The 26,703-nt window shown below is 30.5% G+C and overlaps 2 protein-coding genes across 3 annotated transcripts in view; one reads left to right on the top strand and one right to left on the bottom strand.

Moving 5' to 3' along the window:
* The window catches only part of LOC145321940 (lactadherin-like), a 59,934-nt gene that overhangs the window by 19,358 nt on the left and 13,873 nt on the right, over positions 1-26,703 (top strand). The window contains exon 2 of the mRNA XM_080163653.1: positions 23,381-23,532. Within this exon, the coding sequence (XP_080019779.1) occupies positions 23,381-23,532 (152 nt within the window). The remainder of the gene's footprint in view (positions 1-23,380; positions 23,533-26,703) is intronic.
* LOC145304465 (uncharacterized) lies at positions 3,161-7,360 on the bottom strand. Of its 2 annotated transcripts, XM_080146452.1 has the most exons (7): positions 6,977-7,360; positions 6,161-6,228; positions 5,182-5,266; positions 4,734-4,843; positions 4,392-4,529; positions 3,393-3,578; positions 3,161-3,187 (listed from the first exon to the last, which is right to left on the bottom strand). In XM_080146452.1, coding segments are annotated over exons 4-6 (303 nt in total). In that variant the 5' UTR covers positions 4,736-4,843; positions 5,182-5,266; positions 6,161-6,228; positions 6,977-7,360; the 3' UTR covers positions 3,161-3,187; positions 3,393-3,415. The 2 variants fall into 2 exon arrangements, with proteins under 2 accessions (XP_080002578.1, XP_080002503.1); XM_080146377.1 differs by lacking the exon at positions 4,734-4,843 and having other exon boundaries at positions 6,977-7,358.

The following is a 26,703-nucleotide window of genomic DNA, read 5'->3' as shown; positions in this document are numbered from 1 at the left end:
GCCACGCTCAGGTGGACAATTGAGAGGATTGACAATGGCTGATAATTTTTCAGGAAGGACAGCTCCAATTGAAGGGGAAAATAATTATATTGGGCAATATGAAACCTATCCCGAGGGACAATACCAATCTGTCCTAACCGAAGCCTTAAGGAAGCTGATGTTATCAGCTGAACATATAGATTTCCCATCCAGAGAACTAATGCAATTGGTTGAGAGGAATTTGACCGTTTATACCCCAAAATACAGACGTCCAATTACCCCATCTGAAATGATAACTTTGTGTCCTAATCAATGTAGTCGATGTTAAAATAAGAGATAGCATTGTGGCAAGCTAAAATGATTAACTATTAACAACCTTTCGTTCTTCTATAAGCTAATTAAAATATTGTTCATACTTTTTACAGCACTAAGCATCTATGGCATTGTAAAAGGTTTTAAGAACCTAAATATGAGTTAAGCTTTTCCCTAAGAATATTCTTATAGGGGCGCAGCCAATAATTGTATCATTGTGTAAAGAATAGGGCCTTTATGCTTTGAAACATGTATTTCTTAGGATGTGTAGATAAAATGGCGAGTTTTTTTGTATATTTTTTGGCCTAAACAAAGAATATTTCTAAATGCAGTTTATTTTTTGAAATTAGTTGTTTATGGAAAGTAAATTGAATTTTTATAGTAAAATTTGAAAAACTTATATGATAAAAACTTTTCTGAGGGTTCTAATATTATTAAACTGATAGATAGTAAATTAAGGAAATGCTTTGCTCCGAAATAAATAATTAAAATTTTTGTGTAAATGCATAAATATAGTGTTGAAAAAAGTTGACACATGTCAAGATAGAAAACAGACCTCATCAAAATTATTTTAGTTTTTAATTTAAATAATGCGTATTTTAAAAGTACAACTTGCAATATTTAAACACACACACGCAAGCCTAAAATAAATTAATAACAATTTCTAAGATTTAGGACAACTTAATCTTAAATTACTTTCTAACATATCTTGAAAGCAGTTTTTAAATCGATTTGCCTTAAAAATAAATTTTTTTTTCTTATTCTCTTTAAAATAGGAAGATAAAAACGCCGAATAATTTTTCTGTCAATTTTTGGCAAAATAAAAGACAATTATTGGAAAAATTCGTTTTCGTGCGCATAAAAACAATCAAAATTTTTGCGTAATAGAATAGGTTTTAAGCTATTTTTGTAATTTTTTCATTTCTTTACATATCCTCAGTGTTTATGGTACGATTTCCAGATTTTTTTTTAGTTGCAAAATAAAATTTCCTGTTGTTTAAAGAAAACAGACATGACGATCAGACTTCCTATTTGCAGGTTTTTGGCTATTTCTATATTTTTACATTTTCCCCCATATTTTTGGTATTTTTGGACCAGTCTTAAAACTCTTAAAGATATCATGATCAAAATAATTCTTCCCATAGTTATGAGCACCCTTTAAGTAAGTTAATTTGACCGACAACATTATATAAATAAAAACAAGTTTTAGTGTTTATTTTACCCAATAAATCAATTAATAAATACACTACAAATCTACTTGTAAATATTACCATCAATGACCTTTTTGTGTTTCGCTATTTATAGATGTTGTCATCCTTGTTTTGCTACATTTAAAATATTTACTTCACTTATAAATCTTCTTTCTTGTAAATTTATACATAAAAAGTTACAATTGCTAAGCCATAAAATTTTAAACTTTTAAAATGAACAAAAAAAATATAAGGTCATTTAAAAACAAATGGGAAACTACACATATATGTTCTAAAGCAGCAATTTTACACACCACAACTCAGCTGTTTCCCAAGCCACTTAGGCGGAACACACACGCAGGCTATATAGCTCTAAAATACATTATTCAACATCTAACAATAGGTACACACATACACTAGCCTGGATAGCTAGAAAGCTAACAGCTGAAACAAAACACAATTATTAAAACAAAACTTGCAAACTTTACTTATCAATATTTTTTTTTACACACACCTTGATTTTTCACCTTACACGACACTCCTTAATAAAAACAAAACACCAAAGCTATCAGTATAAAACAAAAAAGCGATATTAATTCTTTCTCTTTTTCTCTCGACCCTTCTCTTTATCACTTTCTCTCACTCTTGTCTTAAATCTATAACCAAAAGGCCAATGTCTCTTATGTCAATTACTCTATAGAAAGACAGAAAATAATGTTTTATATGTTTTATACAGAATGATATTAACAAAATAAATTTAAGTTTTTAAAATATAAACCACCCTCCCAACTCCCAACAAAATGAACTGAAAAATAAAGCAACTAATAAAAATCACTCTCAAATTTATCTCTAACTTATATTAAAACCCCTCCAATTGAGCAAAATTTTTTTTGCAAAGGGGGAGAAGTTATTTTGCTAAGCAAATAACTATCTAATTATAAAAATATCAGTCACATATTCTGCTTACATTAAACAAAACCTAATCTTTTGCTTCACCTAAAATAAGAATAAGCACGCATGTATCTTATCCCCCAAAAAAATAATTAAGGGGTCTTCTTTTAGCTTCACAATCCTATAAAAAGGGATGGGAGCACCATAGGCCCTAAAGGACCAAAATAGAAGCAAAAGGAACACTTACCTAGAAAATCAGTGTACAGGCTACTCCGTCTGCAATCAAATATAGGGCGGTCATTCACCAGTTACTTGATCAACAATGCAATATTGGAACCACAGCTGTTGAATTAAAACTGGGAGCCGAGGAAATATGACTGAAAAAACAGAAAAAATAAATATTAAATCAAGCTAAAAAATATTCTACAAAATATAAGCTGTAAATAAGATTATTTAAAAAAGAAAAGCACACAGAAAATAAGCCAAAAAGCATTCACACTTAAAAATAACATCTAAAAATCTTAGGATTAATTATCTGCACTACCCTTTGGTGCTACTCTTGTTCAGAATACTTTTTTCTCATCATAAAATCCATTATAAAAATAAACCAATTTTTTTATCATTCTATGAAAACTTGTACAATATCATAAATTACGAATAAATAAAATATTTTAAATTAATACCCATCTAAATTGAGTCTAAATGATAATATCATTACCTCATAACTGCTATTTTAAGTAAATTTAGTACACCAACAACAAAGCCCAATAAGTAAGAAAACGGCAGAACAAATAGCTAAACAGCTACATGATAATCTAAAACAAAGAAAAAATAATTGTAAAATGAGACAATAATGAATAAGACAATAGTAAAAAACCAAAAAACTTTGTAATTAAAACACCATTATTTTAAAATCAACAACAAGATAAAATTATTAGTTGTTTTGAAGAAACACCGTCTCTTATCCAATATTAAATATGAGTTCGATACTTAAAAATTCATCAAAGAATTATAACTTACCAAATAAAATAACAATAACCAAATTAGAAAGGATCTCCTACATCGTCATCCCACAAATAGCGGAAAACACCACGCTTCTTGGAACTTTGTTCCAGGTCAGGGACATTCTGCTCCATGTAGGTTGTCTGGCGGATAAATAGCGGCCCAAACAAATCCCAAAAAATCTCATCTTCTTTCTCAAAACAACTGAAAAATAAGAACAATTAAAAAATATTAAAATAGCTATACAATTTTAGAAAAATCAATCTTTTAAGTATCGGTCTAATACTCCATATATCTATTGTATCATTAAAAAAGCTATAATTTAAAAGTGAAAGAGGATGTTGCTCTTATGATGTAAAAAACTTGGCAAGGTGTCTAATCACGTTGTCGTCGGTGTGCAGTGCATAAATCTAAAAAACGTTTTATTCTTTGCTCAATAATCTTTAAAAATTGGAAGAAAAAACAGCTTTTTGGACCACAACACTACCACACCACCTCCTAAATTAAATCAAGATATCCATGTTTTTAAAAAAAAAAAATGTAAAGCTAAGATAGATACACACTCTACTACTTTAATTGGAACAATAATAATATTTAATAATTTTATTTCAGGTTTCTAACTCTTTTACTATAGGATAACACCAGAAAAAACAGCTAGTAATCATCAATTTCCTAGGATCCGAAAATGGAGAACCATATCAGTCTCATACTTGAGACAAAAAATCAACGAATGACTGTTAAAGACTAAACTACTAAAGACTTCAAATATTTTGAAATGGTCCATTTTTTTTTCCTAACAAAAATATTCAAAAAAGAAGACGGCATTTAAAAGTTTCGATATCTTCAATCAACCTTTTTCTCCCCTGTAAAGAATATTAAAAAACTTTCTTTTTTTCAACTATCAGAGAAATAGGGATAGGAAACTCAACAGAGAGCTGAAAAATTTAGGTGAAAAACACTCAAATAATATATATTTCCCATTCATAATTTACCCATTACATGCAATGATATACTTACTTTGTATGTGTACCACAACCCACTAGTTGGAGATGTAGCAGTGCGGCAGGTGTCCCAGAATGAACAGCTGACAGTGGAGCAGTCAGGGAAGCTTTCAATACTCGTTTATTCAGGTGGAATACAGCGGTTCTAAACAACCTAAAATAAAATAACAAAATTAGGTTGTTATAAATGAACTACAAATAAAACAATAAAGTATAATACATAAATAAAATACTAAAGTTTGCATTGCTTTGTTAATTTCTTTTTAAAGTCTTTTTTCGATTTAGGGCTTTTCAGAATAGTACATTTCATTAAAACAATCCAACGGTTCATTAGTCAAAGAATGAAAAACTTACTTACATAATTAGGTGATATTTGGATAGGCCGCAATCTACACTATAACTTTGATTCCAAATTTCATTAAATTGTTTTTATAAATGCTTTGAATTGATTTAAATGCGTATTCTGTACTAAAAAATAACAATTTTCTTTAAGTTTTTATGTAGACTGTTTTCCCTTGATTTTAGTAAGATGGCCGACGGGCGACGTTAGACTGATACAACGAATATAGAGATTTGAACCTTTTGCGCGTCATAGGTTAATCACATATATAGATTGGATAATATTTTTCTCATTTTTATTTTCTACAAAATTAAATATTCTTTGCTAAAAATGAATTTGAAAATAAAAATGGCTTTTGCATTAAACAATTACATTTTAGTATAAATTTAAGTTTTGTAAGTAATTAACATTATTTCCGACACTTAATTTTTGCTCTGTGGTGAAGAAATAGGTTGCGTGACTTTACCTTGACATATTTTAAATTATTAAACTTTAGTCTTGTTAGGGAAGCCTTCTCTCAGTCTTCGTGGGGTGATTTGACTGGATTCCTCCTAAATATAAAACAGTATGGCTACCGGGGAAACTTATACTTGTATTAATAATAAAAGAATTAAGACTCTATGACAATCTCTCAATATTTAATGCCTATTTTGGGAACTTTCTGATGACTCATGACATCGAGAGATTGAAACTAATAAGTGAGAACAAAACTGGGAATATGATATTGCTTGAAATTTATGCAATAGCAACTAACTTTAGGGTCTTTTTGACTGTATAGTCGGGTTTTTAGCTATTTTTTTCTTATAAAAGGACTTTTTAAGAGTTTATTATTTATATCTGAAAGGATCTAAGTAATTTTTACAAAATTAGAACCGACTATGAGATAAATGTAAAATACTTCATATACCTACTAGCGGTTACGCCCTTAGAAGCCTCTAGGGGCAATTAATGTGTGAGGTCTTTTCACCCATAATAGTTTACAACCTTCCATAGACATATAAGAAGCTTCATTGTAAAGGTGAACCATATCGGTTCAGCGGTTAGCGAGATCTTTCGCTACAGACAAAAAAGGCTTACTACTTTATAAAATAGGATAAAATCAATAAAATATGTAGCTTTTGCTAACGCGTAAAAAGAACTATAACAGTTTAAATAAAACTACTCTATAACTAGATAAAATAAAATAACAAAAGTAATTGTTGGAAAAATATTTGGCCCATAACAAATAAACTGAAACAACCCAGCTGCTCTTTAAAACAATTTCCCAAGAAGTTGATGTGGACCTTATATTTTTCTCAACACACATAATGTTATATAATGTACAACTAGTAGAAAGGAGATGAATATGACGAGGCTATCATATTTGTCCTCTTGACATTAGTTCAATATAGTAAAACTAGTGTTTTAAAGGTCAAAAATAAAAAAGTTACAAATTTGATACTTACCAAAAATTGAGAGCCCAAACTACGACTACAATCAAGAACAAAAAACAGCCAAACTACTGCAAAAGGGCCTGAAAAAATAAGAAATTCAATTTTTAGATCTAATCAAAAAAGAATAAATCCAATTTTAAAACACATAAAATTCAATCATTGATAAATAATTATGTTCAGGTCATAATGCAGGAATATGATTGCAATTTTATGGAAAACAACATTTTAAAAAATATTATTTCTTTAAAAATACATATAAAATTTAGTCTAAAAAACATCTGTTTAGTGAGAGATAAAGGAAGGACTAAATATTATATAATAAAAACATAGCATAAGATTAATGACCTTAAAAAACGAACTTTCGAATAAAACAGTAATAAAATGACCAAATTTGTATAAAAGATAATTAATTAATGGAATGTCTTTCTATTTTTTAACTCTTCCCGATAGGAGTGGATTAATATCTAAGAGATAAAAAATATATAGACAAATAATATAATGATGTAAGAATAATTTATCGCATCGTGTTATAGACAGGTTTTCTCTTACATTAAAATGAAAATATATAAGTATAAAACCAGTTTTGTTGAACTCTAGGGGCTGAAGGTATTAATTTTTTTTAATATTCGTGGGAAGTTGCCTGTAATACGATGCATTTCATGACTTTTAGAATGGGTGAGAGCTGGTTCAAATACAGCGGATATTAATCAGTTTCGAAGCCGAATGTCCATTGTCTATGAAAACCTCTTGGTTTAACTTGCTAAATAGTCGACGCATGAAAAGACATTAAATTATAGCTTTAAAAAACATAAACAAAATTTAGTTTACCAGTAATAGTGTGCTTATTTCTTCTTTAGTCAATTCTTTATCATTTCAAAACTAAGCACATTTTCACCATGGCAACACCCGACATAAAGCAAGATAAATCTAAAATATTCACAATGTTTATATTAAACTAAGATTTTCATATTTATCATATCACGAAGGCTCTTATTAAAATTTATCACCAATTTTTAGGGAAAATGACAAATTATAGCAACAAATGATCTAGCTTTTCTTATTACTATTTCTCACTTTAAAGTGAGCATAAAAAAGCAACTTTTAACTTGTATATTTCCTTATTTTATGTTAAAAAATGTTTTTAGCTTGTAGTCTAAAACCTATACAGTGTCGCCATGCGGTAAATAAGAACTACTCAAATTTTAGCGCGGCATCCATAAATTAGTGCGCTCACCAATGTAGGTAAGACGACATTAATGTTTTGGTATAAGTTTTTAAGAGCCTTCAACTTTTAATGTAGTACATAAAGATATTAATTGAAAAATAACTTAAAATCATGTCTTAAAGCCATAATATTATATAAAAAATTCGTCTGTGCCAAAAAACACAAAAAAATTATTAAAATAGTAAACAAATAATATTCTATGATTTAAAACACCTCAAAAACAAGGCTGTATGAAACACGGGTCATTTTTAGCCTCCTGAAACGTGTTATAATCGAGCTTTTCTTTTTGAGGGGGGTACATGGATCGTCTTTTTCCCTTAAACCGATTCTATGAATAACTTGTAGAGTAGCTTTACTAGGGAAAAATCCAACCCATACTTTAAATTGTGTATTTCTTTCTAATGAAAATAAAAGACTATAAAAATATTATCAAAATTAGACAAATCTAAAACAATTTAATATAATTTTTAAGTAAAAAAGCATGTATAAAGACCTATTTATTAAAATGGGGAAATAAGATTTATAAAACGAAGACCCTATAATGAAATGTTAGACAATAACCCTTTTAATAGAATGGTCATAATACAGCTAAAAAATTATTAGCAAATTTTGTCAATAAAAATTAACATTAGTAAAACAATACAAGAATCATAAAATTAGAGGTTTCGTGATAAAAAACTATTAATAACAAAAAACTAAAAGGATGAAAATTTATAAAAATTAAAGAGGACATTGGAAAAACATTACTAGAGAAACTAATTCGAAACCAATAGTTTAATGTATTCTTGATGTAAAATAAAATAAAATGTGATCTTACTAATTTATGAAATGAATGTTGTGATTTAGTTGAGTTATACACACACTATTAAATGCAAAATCTTAAAAATTAGGTCGCCAATTTCTAATAAAACATAAAAATCAACACAAAAATAAAAGTCATCCTTTTTGTCTCTCTTTTTTCCTAAGGCTTCAGGCCTATAAAAGTAAACCTGGAAGAGAGAAACAGGCAGTCGTTTTACGGAATTATTATATCACACAAACTCTTTTTAAAATTCTAAAATTTAAGGGAAGACTCCCTTCTCTTGCTTTGGAATTTTCTTGAGGGTCCTGGCGGCTCAAACTTAGGATTTTCATTTAAAACACACCTAAAAAATAAAAGTTTTTGTTAGATAAATTCATAATACTTTGTTAAATAAATTATAGAATATCATTTTGATGTTGGTCAATTGAGATAAATTTAAGGACAGGGCCTTCTTAGGGCCTAAAGGCTTAGGCATCCGGACGGATAGTTATCTCCAAGTTTTCTTCTGAAGAGAACTCCTATAGCGCGGTACTAGGTACCAGCAAGTCGCAAGTCACTACGGGGCTAAATAGGAATAACACAGGGAAGATACGGTGGTGGCTCGGCTACCAACGGTTGATGATAGCTCGCTATCTGACGGCCGGTACTAACAACTGGATCCTCCCCCAGCTTCTGAAGTATAGGAAAGTTGGAGATCGTTATCTTTTCGGACAATTTAACATTTTCGGATTAGAACTCTGAATAAGTTCGCGTCTTAAAGGTAGTTTTACTTTGCTAATACTCTGGAAGATCGGTTCGGGGCTAGCCTAGTGATTTTCTTACCTGACAAAGGTACCTAACAAAGAACTTCACGCCTCACGGGGATACAGGCAGCAGAACGGAATATTGTAGTCATGTTCGCATGGCTCTAGTAATCACAATAGATACTTCCAGTCCAAAAGTGTTGACAAAGTTAGTTACCTAGGAATAAAAGAATTCTTAGAATAAAATAGCAGTATAAAGTTATCAGTAATATTTTAATACCATTTTCGGAATAGGGCTTATAGGCAACAGACTATCCCTTGAGTATATTTGGGTTTAGGATCGGTGTAAAATAATACCACCATTCTAAGGTTAAATATATTTGTCAAAACAGGGATTAATGCGTCGCTGATCTGGAAAGGAGACATTGGTGAGAGATTGTAGTCCTGTGATAAAGGATTGCATTTGTCCCTGGAACCCGGAGGCGACCCAATGTTTTAAATTTTCTCATATTCACTATAGAAAATTTTCCCTTTCATGGAAATAAGAAAAAAAATCCTAATTTTCCCCATTTTCTAAATATTTGTCTGTTGTTAATATTTTTGTAATGATCCCTATCTAACCCTTACAACCTTACCTCTTAGAAAAACATTAAAAACAGAACATTGGATCCTTTCATATATACTAGCAGTTACGCCCCTAGCCTCACGTGGCAGAGAGGGGCTAGAAAAATCCCTAAAAACCATCCCAAGACTAAAATCTTAAATTAGAATGGCCTAAAACAATCACAGAACCTATATGAAGCTTACATAAAAAAACACCCAATCAGATCAGATTTTTACCCTTCCCCATCCTAAAATTTATTTTGTAAAAAAATATTTTTAGGTTGCAATTTGTTTAGCCTAAAACTTCTATAAACATGTCTAAGAAATAGTGTAACGATGGTTCATTCATTTGGGAGATTTTTCATTACATACATGGACAGTTACGTTTAAGAAAAAAATTCCCCTGCACCATTCTGTATTTGGTTAGTGTATACCACGACATTTTCCACGGATTGGTTTATGTCATTAATACGCACACGCAATTCCTCTAGTTATGTGGTGCTATGATTCACAATATACTTTCAGTTCTAGTTATTTGAGGAAATTTAAAAACATAACTTTAGAATCCAATTATCAATTTATTTTAATATAATATATTATTATTATTTTTTATATAGAATACATGTTAGTTTTTCAGGACATGAAAGTAAAATAGGCAAAAACCAGATTTAGCATTAAATTGTGTAAAGATTGATTTATAATTCATTGTCATATCTCCTAGACTCCTGAATATTGGTTATGTCGTTTATATTTCTTGGCACACCCCTGTCCTTTTAATAGATAGAGGGAATATTATTTATCTTCCATTGTCCTATACCTGGACTCCTGGTTATTGGTAATGTCGTTTATGTCTCTTGGTCCACACCTGCCCTAGAAATAATTAAAATTTGATTGCTATCCATTGCCCTATGCCTGCATTCATGTATGTAGTGTGAACTAACAATGAACAATATATTGTAAGAAGATTATTTTCCATTGTCCTATACCTTGACTCCTGAATATTGGTTATGTCGTTTATGTTTTTTGGTCCACCCCTGCACTAGTAATAAATTTAATTGCTATCCATTGCCCTATGCTTGCATTCCTGTATGTAGTGTGATTTAACAAAGAAGATTATTTTATTTTCCATTGTTCTATACCTGGACTCCTGGTTATTGGTTATGTCGTTCATGTCTTTTGGTTTACCCCTGCACTAGTAATAATTTAAATTTAATTGCTATCCATTGCCCTATGCCTGCATTTATGAATGCCTTTTTGTCCAACAATGAACAATATATTGTAAGAAGATTATTTTATTTTCCATTGTCCTATACCTGGACTCCTGGTTATTGGTTATGTCGTTTATGTCTCTTGGTCCACCCCTGCACTAGTAATAAATGTTCTTGCAATAGAGTTATACATTTAGACTAATCATATTGTTGGCTAATCATAAATTAATTGCACAGCTTGGCAAATAATTAAAACAGGAGAATTTGAATTTTTGGTACATTTTTAAAAACTTTAAAAGCTTTCCAAAAACTATATTTTCAATGAGTAAATTAAAACTTGATTATCAGAGGTTAAACATATCCACTGATAATAAAATTTCTATGATGTTATCACTGACATACCATATATATTTAGCAGCTCTGCTACATGAAAAGAGTCATTTAAGACTCTATTATTTTGGTTTTATACGGCTGCATTCTATGACGGACATATCCTATTATATAAAGTAATAAGCGTTTTTTGTTTGTCCTGAAGGATTTCGCTAACCGCTGAACCGATATTGTTCTCCTTTACAGTGAAGCTTCTTATAGGTCCTAGGAAGGTTTTAAACTATTTTAGGGGAGGGTGTTTTCACCCCCCTCTCCCCCCCAAAAAATAAATATTTTTTTACTCTTTTGAAACTGAAATTTAAAATGGGATGTTGTCGACTTTTCCCCCTCCAACCTTAAGTACCCCTAGAGGCTTCTAGGGGCGTAGCTGCTAGTTATAGATATAAAGCAGCTGTGCTAGTAATGAAGGATATATTATGACTCTATTATTTGGGTATAAACCTTTGCTCTGATAATAATGCAATGACAGACATACTATAGATATAGAGCAGCTGCGCTGCAAATAAAGAGTCTAGTGTAACTCTACTATTTGGGGTTAAGTCTGCACTGATAATAAATGTTTCTCATAAGCAATCCACTTCTTAGGGTTGTGAACAAAATAAATATGACTCTTTACTTCAGGGTTATTCTGTCTGACAATATATTCGTTAGTCCGTCTATTAAGAATAGATATGATCGTAAATTTAGGCATGTTAAAATTGTCAAAATTATTTAAAACTTGGTATGATAATTTCTGCAACAGTTAGATACAACTTAGAAGGCGTAGTTCAATATAAACATAATGTTTTTTAGCATTTAGATCTTCAGTTGATTTTCGGATTATATAAAGAAAGACAAAAATCCTTACTACTTTAAATAAAAGGAAAACTAATTTTTCGGAAGAACCCTATATATATTAACCCCAGAACTACCTAGGACCCCTCTGTATATAACATCAAGACATATTTGTTAACTATTTACTATATTTACGATACTACGAGTTCCACATAATGTTTAGAAAAACTTTGATACAGGAAATTGATTTTACATGTCTCAAATATACAGACAGACATTAGTTTGGAGGGGGAAGGGACATTGGGCTGTTAGTCCCCAAAGTTTTAAAATAACGTTTTCATATTCGCTGGATCAACAATTTTCGGGACTTTTATCAAATTTTGACTGGTTGGTTTATGAGTGTCCAAAAATTTCAACCACACTAATTGCTATCTACAGAAGTGATTATTTAATATATTATGATTGGGGTTGTACATCATTTTATCGACCATTTCTCTTATCCCTTTAGATCCCTGCATTAGTTAATAATGTAAAAAAATAAATTTGTGTATGTTTGACTACTACAAAACACTTGATGTATAAAATAAAAAAAGCTAATCAAATCAACTTATGTAGAATATACGTAGATATTATGAAAGGGACGGGGTCATGGGGGTAAATGAGGGGTATCGTTATTTTAGCCAACAACAAGTTGCATTTTATTTGAGTACATGGTAATCTGGTGTAAGATCCAAATAAAAATAAATCCATTATTAAATCTAACATTGTTTGTAGTTAGTCAAATTTCAAATATAAATCTTTTAAAGTAACTGTAACTGTTTTTATTTAAAAATGCCCTGTAATATCTCATAAACTGTCGTAAAAGTCACTATTAAAAAAGAATATAACAATTAAACAAAGCACATATAATAGTTATTTATCACATCGTAAGTAAACATCTTTACGTGGATATTAAATTCAAGTTTATAAGATATAAACAGTTTTGTGATTTTTATTTCAATATTCTTTGAAAATTGTCTGTATTACATAATTTTTCAATATGGCTAAGAACCAGTTCTAATCCAGCGGATATTAATCGGTTTCAAAGATTTACTGGAAAGATTTATCATATAGATAGTTTTAAAAGCTATTGATCCATCTCAACCCAAGACTACTTTATCAAACTTACATCTTTGTACAGGCCATATCATATAGATTATATAAAACAATCTATAAGCATTGTAAGTAAAAGGATTGTATGATTAGAGTACCATCATAAGAAATAAGGATTCATTTGGGTCGCCCAGAAAAACTTACAGAAGTTGTATTAAGTAGTAACCCCTAATGTAGTTCAAATTATTAGATTAGACATTGCTAGTTGGAACCAACCAATCAAGATTTAAGCCATGAATTAAAAGATCAAGTTTATAAAACTTAAAGAAGAACATAAATAACAAATTAGCTTATTTAATAGCTACATTTACACTTTAAACTTATAAAGTTTCCATAAAGTTATTTCTGATTCAAATCAATAACATATGTTTTATTTTGGTCTTAATGTCGACATAAATGTCTGCAAGTTCTTTTTGTGGAATTTTGATAACATGTAACCAATAAAAACGTTTCTAGTATGGCTTCGAAATTAATGAATATCCCCTGAATTAGAACTAATAATGTATAGCATCATATAACAGTTAATGTTTCACGAATATTAAAATAAAAATCATAAGATAAATAACCATTACAAAGTATTATACTGTGTAGATTCGGTAAGCTGCCATAATAACTTACAAATTTTGAAAATTAGTCAAGTCGATCTAATTTCGTAGACTGACAGATTTGCTGAATGGGCAAGAAAAATAGAAGGACGTGTGTTAATGAATATAGTATACGTGGATATATTGTCAAAAAAAAATTATCTTTAATTTAGGTTGCTAATATGTAACTAATTTTTGGTCGGTTCTTTCATCCAATTGGGGTAGAGGGGTGTGATAAAAGAGGTAGAAGGGGGTATCGTTATTTTAGCCAACTGCGAGTATCACTTTAATAGAGTACATAAAAATCTGGTGCAATATCCAAGTAATTATATATCGATTCGTGTGTTTTTATTCTTTTCTTAAATCTTAGCTGCAAAAGAATTAAATTTGTCTGTTTCGGATGGAATGCTAAATAATTTTAATCATTGTAATTAAAAGATTTAAGATGCTATTATGATTAAAACTAAAAGGTTTATACAATCATTACTATTTCATACAAAAGTAGATTATATTTTTATACTATCTAATATTTACGTATTATAATATCTATATATTAATAGTATATATATAAACATATTGAATTCTACATTTTAGGGAAGCGTCATATATTTGCTGAAAATGTTTTTGGATATTTCATATTCAAATTTAAGTCTTGGGATTGTTTTAGGCTGTTTTACTGCCCTCCCTGTCATAGATTTTATACATTATAAGGTACATAATTATTATTCAATGATAAAAGTAGCATACACAAAAATCATGCGGTCTTTTTTCAATACCAGCCAAAAAAATCATATAAAAAAATGATTTTTTATAATGTTTCAAATTGATTGGTTTTAATAGTATACTAAACCCAAATGACTTTAGTCAAATCCTTCAATTTCATTACCATAAATGTCTGTTTTCGAGAAGTAACATTGAATGAATTATGTTGTTTGTTAGTAATAAAGTTACATAAAGTTAAGAATAATGACTTTAAACCAGGGATATCAGGATAGGACAATGAAAGAAAAAATAATATTATCCCATCTTATCCTTACATTTGAGTAACATGTTGTTTAGTGTATTTTTAAGTGTGTATAGCTCTCCTTTAAAGTGAAGCTTCTTATATGTCCAGGCCCGACTTCCCACTTTAGATTAATTTGAAGGACATTGAAATAGCTTCCCCTCCCAGTTAGCAAGAAGTGAAACAGTTAATTCCGTAAATTAAAATGATAGAGAGGACATGAGCTATATATAATTCTACTCACGGGTTGGGGGCCCTGTCCCAATTTTATATTGGGTCTTTGAAATCAGCCAATAGCGTCTGAAATAAAAGAAGCAGCAAAAATGCTAAAAAAAGAGCAGAAAGCAATTTGGTAGCAGAACAAAAAGGTTCCCACAGCTTGGCACAGGTAGTTGTCTGGGTTATAAATCTATATACTTATACATTTATTAGTTAACAGTTGATTCAAATAAATAAATGGGCCTAGACTAAAACAATAAAACAAGCAATTATTCATACTCATATTCAAAATTGGGATAGACATTAAAAAGACAACTCTAGCATACAAAAGCAGTATCCCTCATATTGCTTATTAAACACAAACGTAAAAAAATGTATTTTGATGCCTATTCTTATTTTAGGTCAGGTTAGGTTTAGTACAATTTGGAAGAATCCCGTAGGAATTAGGCCATGAATTATTAGAACCCCCACCCCATCTCCACTCTATAAAATAAAACTGTTACGTACTTATTATGAAATGATTTGACAAGCAGAGTACAATCAAATTCTTATATAAAAGTAACATTATGTATATTTGTATACGTGTATTAAAGGATCATCCTAAGCACTAAATTGATATGGTTCTCCTTTATACATCCACTTACGGTTTCGCCCCTAGCCTCTAGGGGCTTTTCCCCAAATGGTAATCAAAAAAAATTATGTAATGCCTAAAAAATTATGTGAGTATATGAATCATTACATTTTCATCTTCTCTTACTAACCCAGGCGAAAAATTGCGAATGGGTAGCCAATTTTCGCGAATAAATGGCGATTTCGCAAAACAAATGCGAAAAAAATCTTTGAAAATTAGGGGTGGGTTGATTTTTTGGTTTTTTAGGTGTTTGGGATGTTCTACCCCCCAGGAAAAAAGCTAAATACCACCACAGGACCAGTAGATATATTCCCTGAAGAGTAAAATCCAATCGGTATAGTTGTTACCGAGATCTTAACCCCTTACAGTCGGGCCCCTTGCCGCACCTTAATCAGTCGGGGGGGGGGGGGGGGGGGCGTTCAACGCCCCCCCATGTTATCTCAGTTCCTATCAGAGCTAAAGGGCTAAATTTTTTTGTGTAAGTCCCCTGTGTTATGATGAATTTCCGACCTTAAGTAAGTCAAGGTCAATTTTTAATTTTCCTTCACCCTTTAATTTAACAACCTTTGTTTTTAGGTCCTTTTTTACTTAAAAATTTCAAACGGCTGTAATTTTTTTATTTTTGAAGCTAGAATAAAAATTTTTTTGCAGAAAATGTTAATCTATATGTAAATTTTATATTTCAAATATCAAAATATAAATTTCAGCGGCCGCAGCTGTACTTGGCAGCTTCCAGCCGCCGCAGTCGGCGGTCGGCAAGAAAACGGCGGCGGATCTTTAATTTTAATACGTTATGTAGACATGTAAGAAAAGCTTAAGTTTAAAATTTGAAGTCTCTAAGTCAAAAAATGCGGCCACAGGAGCCATTTAAAGATTTCTGGAGACCTGGAGGATCAGGACCTGGAGGATCATACCTGGAACCTGAAATTGACTTGAACACCTGTATTTAATATGAGGATGTACTACTAGAGGATATTTTAGTATTTTGGTAAGATAAAATGCTTTTTTTAAGTCAAAAAAATATTTTTGCTCTTTACCTGGATGACCCTGCTAGGTTTGCTGGCATCCTGTGCCCGCCAGGATGGAGATATTCAAAAAATTCCAACTCTCGGTTATGTGTCATACCCAAACTTAAAAAGTCACTCAGTTTGGGCTCTTTATCTTTCACACACAGAAAATGAGATAGAAAAAACCGGATGGGGGGGCGTTCAACGCCCCCCCGGCCCCCCGGCCCCCCCGACCGTTAAGGGTTAAGCTTCAGACGAACGGACGGACATACATCAAGCTACTTTGTATTATAGAAGGAAAATTTTTAAAAATCTCCTTTCTTCATTACTTTTTATCATTTTTTTATACTGATAAGATAGTTTACCTTTAAAATTTATGTAATTTATCTTATTTGTCTTGAATTGATCTGATATATTAGATAAAAGGTGTTGTTTGTGATAAATAATTAATCCTATTGCCAATACTTAAATTATCATAAGTAAATATTTGTTATAATATTTAATACCCAGAAAACACTTGTGTTGTCTTATTAACTAAAATACTTGGATGTTTATGTGCGATTTTATAAATAATGAGGATGACAACATCCATAAGTAGCGTAGCAAAAAATATCTTTGATGGGAATACGGACAAGAAGATTTAAAGAGCATTTGACGATTTGTTGAAATTAAGAATATAAATAAATTGGAAAAATGATAACTAAACCTTTCTCATGTATTTTTATAATTTTTAATGATTGTATGTATATTTCAAATTCAATTATTATACATATGACAACGTTTTTGTAAGTGGATTATAGAAGAAAAAAAATTGGATACAATTAATCATAATACAAAAAAATGATTATATTATGTAGCATGACGCACAGACCGATAGATAAAGTAAATTACATACTAGATGTTTATTGTTATAGGAAATTCAGCCATCTATCATGAATAGCAAATGAGAAAATCACATTTCCCCCATAGCGTTATTGACTGATTGATGGCTGGACAGACGGACGGACAAAGTAAATAATAGAATAGCTTCGCTACTATAAACCTATTGTTGATGGATATTATTTAATCACAAAAGAAAGAAATTATTGTCAACTTGTAATATGGAAAAATGGAGGTTGTAGGTCTACTTCTAGTTATAATCAGGGATCTTAAGGGATAAGGCAATGTACGATAAATTGATGTAAAATCTCTAATATTATTACTACCTTCTCAGTTTTAAATTATTGGTGGAAATCTTAAGATCAAATAAAAACCCCAAAGTATTTAGGCCAATGAATAATTAAACATAAAACTTTGGGTACAAGTACAAAAAATTAGAGTCCAATGTCCCCCTCCCTCCCTGATGCATTTCTAGTTATAACAAAGGTAACACCCACGGGATTTCTAATTAATAATAATACATTTATTGATTTATATACGCGGTGCGCATACATTTCCACATAATTTCAGTGTTTCAAAATCGCAAAACAAAGCAATATCAAATAAGTGTGTTTTTAACCAGAGACACTGGACTCTTTATTATGCTAGTCCCCAAAGGTTTATTATAATGTTTTCTTATTCGTTGGCTCAACATCTTTGGGGACTATTACTTAATTTTAATTGATTGTTAAATCTTGTTCAGTATTCAAATGTTTGAACCACTAATTTTAATCTATAGAAGGGTTAATTTTGTGTATCATTATATACATACATTTATCGGCCATTGTCTTAGCTCTTTTAATGATAATAGTGAGGCTAGTAAAATACATATTTAGTAACGGTTGCGCCACTAGAGTCTTAGGAGGACTTCAGGGGAGGGGAGAGTCGACGTTCCACTTTCAATTTTAAACTAAAAAAAGGGGATTTTTTTCTTGGGGCAATTTCTCTTTGATGAATGGAGGTACTCTTCTCCTTTATCACCGACTTTTAGAAACACACAGATTGACATCCTGCTACTTTTATATGAAGATTTTTAGCGGAAATTAATAAACTTCACTACAACACATATGGATAGCCTGATATCTAGTTGCCGAATGTGTACGCAGTTTCCTGAGTGTTTCCTCATCCTAGCTCAATATTTACTACTAGCTAAAAAAGCTTCAAACTTCAAAAAAAAAAAATCAAAATTTAAAAAATTCAAATTTATAATGTATATTGTATAAATCGTTTACACATTCAAATTTTGATTTTTTTAAGGGAAGTTTGAAGATTTGTAGCTAGTAGTAAATATTGAGCGAGGATGAGGAAACACCCAGGAAACTGCGTACACATTCGGCAACTAGATATCAGGCTATCCACATATGGGTATGATTCAGAGTGGAATTTAAATAAACATCTCAATACTTGTTCGTTAAATACAATTTTCTTCTTATAAAACTATTTTCTTTGTATATTGTTAATCAGAAGAAGGGGTAAATTTGTTTATCATCATTTGCAATGTACATACATGTTTTATTCGTTTTCTTATCCCACAAGATTTTGTGTTAAAGGCAATTCCTCGAAATTTACCGAAAAAGTAAACAGCAGTTATTTAAAATAACCCACTATGTTTAGTTCATGTATACTTACACGTAGAGCTTTATATTTATATTTTTATTGATTTTTCATAATTTTAGTAAATGTAAATTGTAATACAATATGACAACATCAATAAAAGCGAAGCACTGAAACGTTAGGACAAACGGACATTAACACTTGTATAGTGTCAGAACTGAATAATCAGAAAATAAATGTATAAAAGTCGAAGCAAATTTGTTGTTAAAAAGTAGAAAAATCAACATGTTTAAAATGGACGTACGTACATTCTGGTAATGGTTATAGAGTTGCACCATATTCTAAATCGTACCTAATTACTACAGGACTCGCCATGCAGAGTTTGAAATCGAGAGGACAATTCTAACATGCCCAAATAAACAAAAACTCTATCTGTCTCGGACGGACGGAATAGTGGACGGACGGACTGACCAACCCTAATTATATAAAAACCTTCGCTTTTAACAAGAACATTTATGTCCAATAGTAATATTATCAATGTGTGGTAAAATAATGAATATATTATTACTTAGATCTTACATCAGATTTTTATGTTCGTTAATTCAATAAAGGGAAACATACAGCGAGCTAAAATAACAATAATAATTTTTAAAAATGGTAAAAATGTTTGATAATTGGGAGTTATTGATAATACAAAAAAAAGAAAACTTTTTTAAAAATAGGATGACATTTTCTATAAACTCGCAGCTCTAAAATAAGAAGTTTTGACATACGAAAAATAACTCTTATATTAAGAGTATTATAGAGATACCTGCTCATAATATTATACCTTGTTTTCATAGGAATCATTATTATAAAAATCGGATGAATAAGTTAATTATATCATACAAGTTAAAAATAAGCGATTTATATAATTACTATACTTCCTAAATCGTAAATGATTGTTGTAGGAATCATCATACAAAGTTTTAATTGACAGAACAATTCCAAAATGTCCAAATTAAAGATCTACCCTAACTATGTAAAAGCTGTGCTTTTAAAAATCTCCATAGAGTTGCTCTTGCGCTAATGACTAATTTAGTAAATTAGCATTATTGTAGAAATACTATTAATTAGTATGATCAAAAAACACAGAAAATACCTAATGAATACAAATGAAGATTTTTGTTGGAATCTGATTGTTTTTAGAGCTAATTGGTATCATTAGGGGTGTTACGAATAACTGATTTTTAAAGTTTATAGAGATATAAAAAAACAACAATGCATTTTAACATCTATAAAAGCATTTTTTACAACTAAAAAAAACATACAAGTTTGAATAAAATTTGTATGCAATCTGTTGAAAAAATATTTAAAGTTATGAAACTTCAAATGAATATGCTAATTTTTTTAGAATTTATTATTCAGAGGCTTCCGTTTTAAAGTGATGTATAATCGTTATGAAATGAAATTGATTTTAACATGAGTTTTAAAATATATTGTAAAAAAATCACAAAACAAACAAACGGGCGTTCTTGTAATAATTATGGGCTTTTGGTTATTCCTTATCCTTTTAGAAATCCCCCCAAAAGACTTATATGAAGGTTCTTGCACGACTTACAGACACACATTAAATGTTAAAAGCCACAAGGCTACTTTTTAAAGTAGAAGTATTATTACTTGGATGTTACACCAGATTTTCATATTCGTTAATAAAGTATAACTTGCAGCGAGCTGAAATACCGATACCCCCTTTACACCATCCCCTCCCCTCCTACTTGATGAATGTACTTTCCAATAAATGAGTTCAATGTTAGAAACCTAAATTGAGTACAATGTTTCACCTGTCATAATATCCACGTATATTCTATATCCATTATAAACCCCTGACCAGATCTAAATTAAATTACCGTATTATAAGTGCCGGTATAGTACAGCATTACATACAGACAACCAACTCTTAATGATACAAATCTTCTTTTTGAGAGCCAAGACATTCTTACGTTTCCAATTATAATAGTAGAAGATAAAAATTTTAATGTCTTCAGTGTAGTATAGTTTATTATAGATGGAGGAACCATCAAACTCAAAATTATAATGGCACCCAAAGTTTTATAAACACATTATTTTACTTAAAACTTTGGACTATATAATATATAATAAGTTTAGTCTAGATGTTGTAATTTAGTTTATCATAATTGGAAATGTAATGTTGTACATCTATTTCTCATACACTGACATACCCCTACTACCTCCCTACTACTGATCAATAAGGCCTAGCTATTCTAACAATCAATTCTACAAAAATTTACGAAACCTATGACAGTATGGGGGGTATATTTTTTTATGTAACTGAAGAGGGGTGGGTGAGAAGGGGTAGGTTTTTGTGGGGAAATTTTCTTTTAGAATTGTTGGTCAGAATATCTTCCCTTTTCCCGCGGATCAATAAAGCTAGAATTAGCCATGTAATCAGGATTGCAATTTGCTTTCTATTTTAATATTTAATGAGAAGAGGATACAGAGATGGGTAAATAAAAGAAAAAATATACAAGTATATGAATGGATGTATAATTAATGTGAATATTATGACGGTAGAAAAATTGTCGTTAATAATGCTAGCTAACATGGACATTATGTATTGGTCAGTTCGTTCCACCAGTAGGAGGGGAGTGGACTGGGTAACGTGGATGGATAGAGGGATCGTTATTTTAGCCAGCTACAAGTTGCACCTTATATTAAAGTACATGATAATCTGGTGTAAGATCCAAGTAATAATATATCTATTAGTAAACACAAATAGAATACTAATAATAGCTACTTTATAATTAAGCAACTTTCAACTGTAAAGTATAGTCAGTGACTTTTTGATATCAGTCATAATTGATTTATACTATTTTTCAAAGTTATAAGGTTTTTTGTTCTTCCTTTAAGATCTCAAGAACTACTGAACCGAATAGGTTTTTGATATGCCATTTAGATCGAAAAAAACTTAACAATCTAATTCACAATTAGATTAAATTTTTCTCCCATTACCTATCACTGTTTTTTCTGATATTTTTATTGAGTGTGGGTTATGTATATTCTATATACAATTGTAGTATAATATTGGTTCTAATATTTTATGGATATATTGTTAGGTAAATCACTGAGGGAGGGGACAATAAATTGTAAATCATACTGCTACCCAATGTTTATATACATATAAACATAGTGGTTACATATTTAGAATCAGGTAGAAAATTTTAGAGATATTCATTCAAAAAGGTTTTTTTAAAGAAATAAAGTAGCTTGGATGTAACCAGTGACGTGCACAGCGTTACATCACGTGGGTGTAAAATTATTAGGCTGTGAAAGAAAGGAGAGTATAGTCCTTACCAATTAATTTTTAAGAGCGGTCTTGACACCCCCTTTCACCCCCAAACTACAGGCCAGTGGCTGTAAATGAAATTCTGTATCCATACATAATATTAGCAAACTAGGTAACAGATTGTTAAAGCTAGTTGTAAAGGGAATTAAAACCTGTGAGATTTCTTACACTAGAAAATCAGCACCCGCATACAGGGATATGACAATAGAGATAAATTCAATTACAACCCCAATAATGATAAACAAAATCACATCTTTTGTAGATAAAAATTATAGGTGGAAAGTAACTGTTTGTTAGTACAATTAAATCAAGATTCAAGAAGGTCCCAAGTTTGTAAACCAACGAATGAAAGAACGTGGTTAGATCTTTAGTCACATAGTACTTGATGAAAAGAATTGATGGTGATGAGCAAACAAAAGTCTCCTATTTGTCAAGTTTTTGGCTATTTTTTAACCTCTCTTACATTCTTCCTAAAAAGAAATGTCCAAGGAATAAAAGTCTTATTTTTTCTTTAACTATTATATAAGATTTTTTTATGTTAATGAAACAAAATAACCAATATTGTGTTTTTTATTCTAGATATCTTTTTTTAGATTAGTCCCTTGGGAAAAGCAATACAAATAATTGTCCTTGGCTTATATTGACTAAAAAATCATTATATATTTTGAAAGAAATCTAAGCTATAAAATAGAATGTTTGTTCGTCTGTAGCTTAAGATCTCGGCAACCGCTGAAAAGATTTGTTTATGCTTCTTAATGAATATAATTTTAAAATTCTGAATTGGTCCTGTGGTGGTTCAGAGCTATTTTCTGGGGGATGCAAAACCCTCCCCCTTTTTTTTCCAGAATGGCTTCAAAATCGACTAAACTCCGGATTAAAACCGGTTCTCCGCAATACTTATCATATATATCAAAATAAAAATCATGAAATCAGAACCAGTTTTTTAGCCTGAGTCTTAGGCTCCTCGGGGCTAACAAAACTGGTCTTAATATTTTTCATTTTAATTTCTGTGAAAAGCTGTCTGTAATACCATGTGATAAGTAACAAAAACTCAATCTATCTATCTATTTCAGGTATCACTTCTGGGGAATCCTGTGGAAGTGGGCTGGGCCTGGAGGCTGGTACAATACCTGACAACCAGATAACCTCCACCCTGCCGTTGACCAACCCAGCGGCTGGCAGATTAAATCATCAACATTCTGCTTGGTGCTTTAATTATACAGAGGTAATATATGCTGATAATACATGAAAATGACATTCTTTTTTATAAAAGTATCAGGGTTACTATCTGTCAGTCTGCCTGGAGCTTCATATATATGTCCAGGGAAGGTTTATTACTATTTTTGGGGAATGTACTTCTACTCAAGATAAATCCAGGGTTTCGGATCCGCATTGATTTTTTGCGGATCCGGATCCTCAAAATTTGGTCAGTGCGGATCCGGATCCAGATCCAGATCTGGATCCGGATCCTAGCGGATCCGTTTCCGGATCCTTGACAATAAAAATTAAATCACCAAACCTTTCAAAAAATATTTATTCTTTAATTCGAAGTCAAAAATACTTTTAATTTTCAAGTCTGACCCTAAACCCTAAAGATTGGCTCTCATCAAGAGAATGTCTGAGATTGTATATAAATTTAGGTAGATTTTTCCATTTTTTCCGCATTTTTTGAGTCAAAGGATCCGGATCCTTGGACTCGAAAATATGCGGATCCTTGCGGATCCGGATCCGAAACCCTGGATAAATCTAATTGCTCCTTGAACAATATACCCTTCCTCTAAATCTAAATAAGATTGAGGTGAAGAGTAATTTTCCCCTTACCTCAAGTGCTCCAAAATGCCATTCTTAAGGCTTAGCAGCTAGTAAAAAATCGAAATATCAGTAATGTTAAAACACATAAAAATCTTTTATGTGATATTCTATCATATATTTGATTTTCTTTCTTTTTCTCCTACTTTTTAAAATGATCACTAAACATCTGCTCTATAACATCACTTTGTCTGTTTGTCCATTAATATTATTGTTTAGTTTCATTATTGTGGGTTTATGTTTTTACTTTAACTAATAGACAATTACTTACTACATTAAATAGGTAATCTTTAACGTAAATACGGACAAGGGAAAATATGTCTGGGTGGTCAAATATTAATACAGATAAATGTACCCATCAGAAGAGCGCATAAATTTGGATCACTATTTTCTCTTCACACACCCCTTATGTCATTTGGTTGTCTTGCAGTGAAGCAAATTTTTTCTTTTCAATGATAATAGTTATTATAAGTAACCCAGCAATGAGAAATGATAATATTTATTCTAAAATAACAGTGATCTATTTTAAATTAATGGTATATGAAGAAAATATCTTGCAAATGTAAAAGAATAATAGCTTGTAAGTTTTCTTATGTGTTTAATTTTGTGATATTTTATCTGGAGGTAAAACTGTATTGTAACTAGCTGTATTATAAACACACCTAGTACGTTTAATAGTTGGTTTAACTTAGTGATTTATTATCTAACTATGCAGCTGTATAATTATAAGCTGTTATTTAAACACACCAAATACGTTTTTGTAATTGGTGTCTCAAAGAATTTTATAACCTAAACAATTGACTTGATTACAAATAGTTGTATTATAAACACACCTAGTACGTTTAGTAGTTGGTTTAAGTCAGTGATTTATTATCTAAAGATTTATCCAGGGTGGATTACAGGACCTACGTGACGAAGATTTGTTACAAATACATGTTTTAGACAATAAACATTTTTATGAAAATATTTTAGAGGTTTTCCTTAAAGTTCAAAGCGAGCGCAAAACCCCCTCCCTATTTTTATTTATATAATAAAAATAGTCTACTATATATTTTATCTATCTCTAAACTTTCCAGGAGATAGTGATATACATCCCAAATGATGATTTACAAAATTACAACTTATGTAGATTAAAAAGTTTGGCTGAAAAGTTTCGACACTACTAGTTTGGATTCAACCAATCAAGAGTATTTTAACGAGGATAAAAAAACCTTGGATGTCCTTTCCTTCCTAAGAAATTCTTCTTTATCTGTTTGTCAAAAGCTTTACTAAAATCAAAGTGTCGCTAATTAACTTAATAAGACACTTATAACAAGTGAATCTTTGAAGTACATTTAACCATTTTTAAGGACAAAGCCCTAATTGTGTTAATATTGTGTCAAAAATGATCCACGTGACGTAATAAAATGAGGGAAATGAGAGGAGAAGTGGGAAAGAAAACCCCTAAAAAAGAGATGGATAATCCCTCATTTTTATTACGTCACATGGATAATTTTTGACACAATTTTATTTTTAACACAATTTGGGCTTTGTCATTTTTAAGAAATTATTAAAGTCTGAATATATAAATATTAGTAAAGCTATTAGTTTGAAATCAACCAAATTTAAAAAAATTTTAATTCGCAATGTTTGATATTTAAGGTACATTTGGTTATTATGGCTTTTTATATGAATTTTTAAATTTGCGATGCAAATAATTAATTCATGTTATACACACAGAATTCATTTGCAGATATGCTTCGATTTTAAACATAAACTTAAAAACTATCCTGAAGCAATGGAATAATGAAAATAAATGAAATGGTTACTTCTTAATGTTAGAAGTAAATACCTCATCAAATAATTATATAAAGTTCCGGCTTTATGTTTTCTTAAAAACAAAAAAAAAATAAAGTAGGTTTTTTTAAGGATTGGTCTTTTAACGTAGGATATTTTAATTTCTCGTATTTATTCAAATCCGGTGAATAAGAGCCGGTTCTCATCCTTACTAAAAACTATGTCTGGTATCGTATTATATCCAGCTTTCTTCGGCACCTCGGGGCTAAAAAAACTGGTTTTAATCATATAATTGTACATTCTATATCCGCGGAAAGCTGTTTATAATACGATGCCAGAAATAACTATACTTTCATATTGTGTTATACCTAAAAAAACAAGGGGCACGAAGTTTTTAATATTTTATTGTTTTTTTTGCAATAATTTATTTTTTTCAGTTGAAAAATATCCCATGACCATTAGGTATAATGTTGTAAAGCATCTCTATAACCCAGTCTTGAAATATAAGTATATCCAAATAAAGCATACCGTATTTAAGGATAGATTTATATGGAAATTCTGTTCAAACTTACAAATACTGTAAAATATTAATTGTGTTATTACACTATATACATTTGTTAATGTTTGTTTGTTCAACATTCTTATATTCTAAGCTTTGCTTTTATCGATGTTGTCATCCTTATTTTTTATTTATCTATCTTGCTTTCAAATACGTTTATTTGCAGTTGAAATGTATGCACATACTTCCGGCTTTACTTCATACATGTTTAATATATCTTATTTTTTTTCTCTATGTTGTATGTCCGGCATA

Source organism: Acartia tonsa, chromosome 1 (assembly GCF_053477335.1).
Source record: "Acartia tonsa isolate MP-2025a chromosome 1, ASM5347733v1, whole genome shotgun sequence".
NCBI classification, from domain to species: Eukaryota; Metazoa; Arthropoda; class Copepoda; order Calanoida; family Acartiidae; genus Acartia; species Acartia tonsa.
This window is presented reverse-complemented; position numbering and strand designations above follow the sequence as displayed.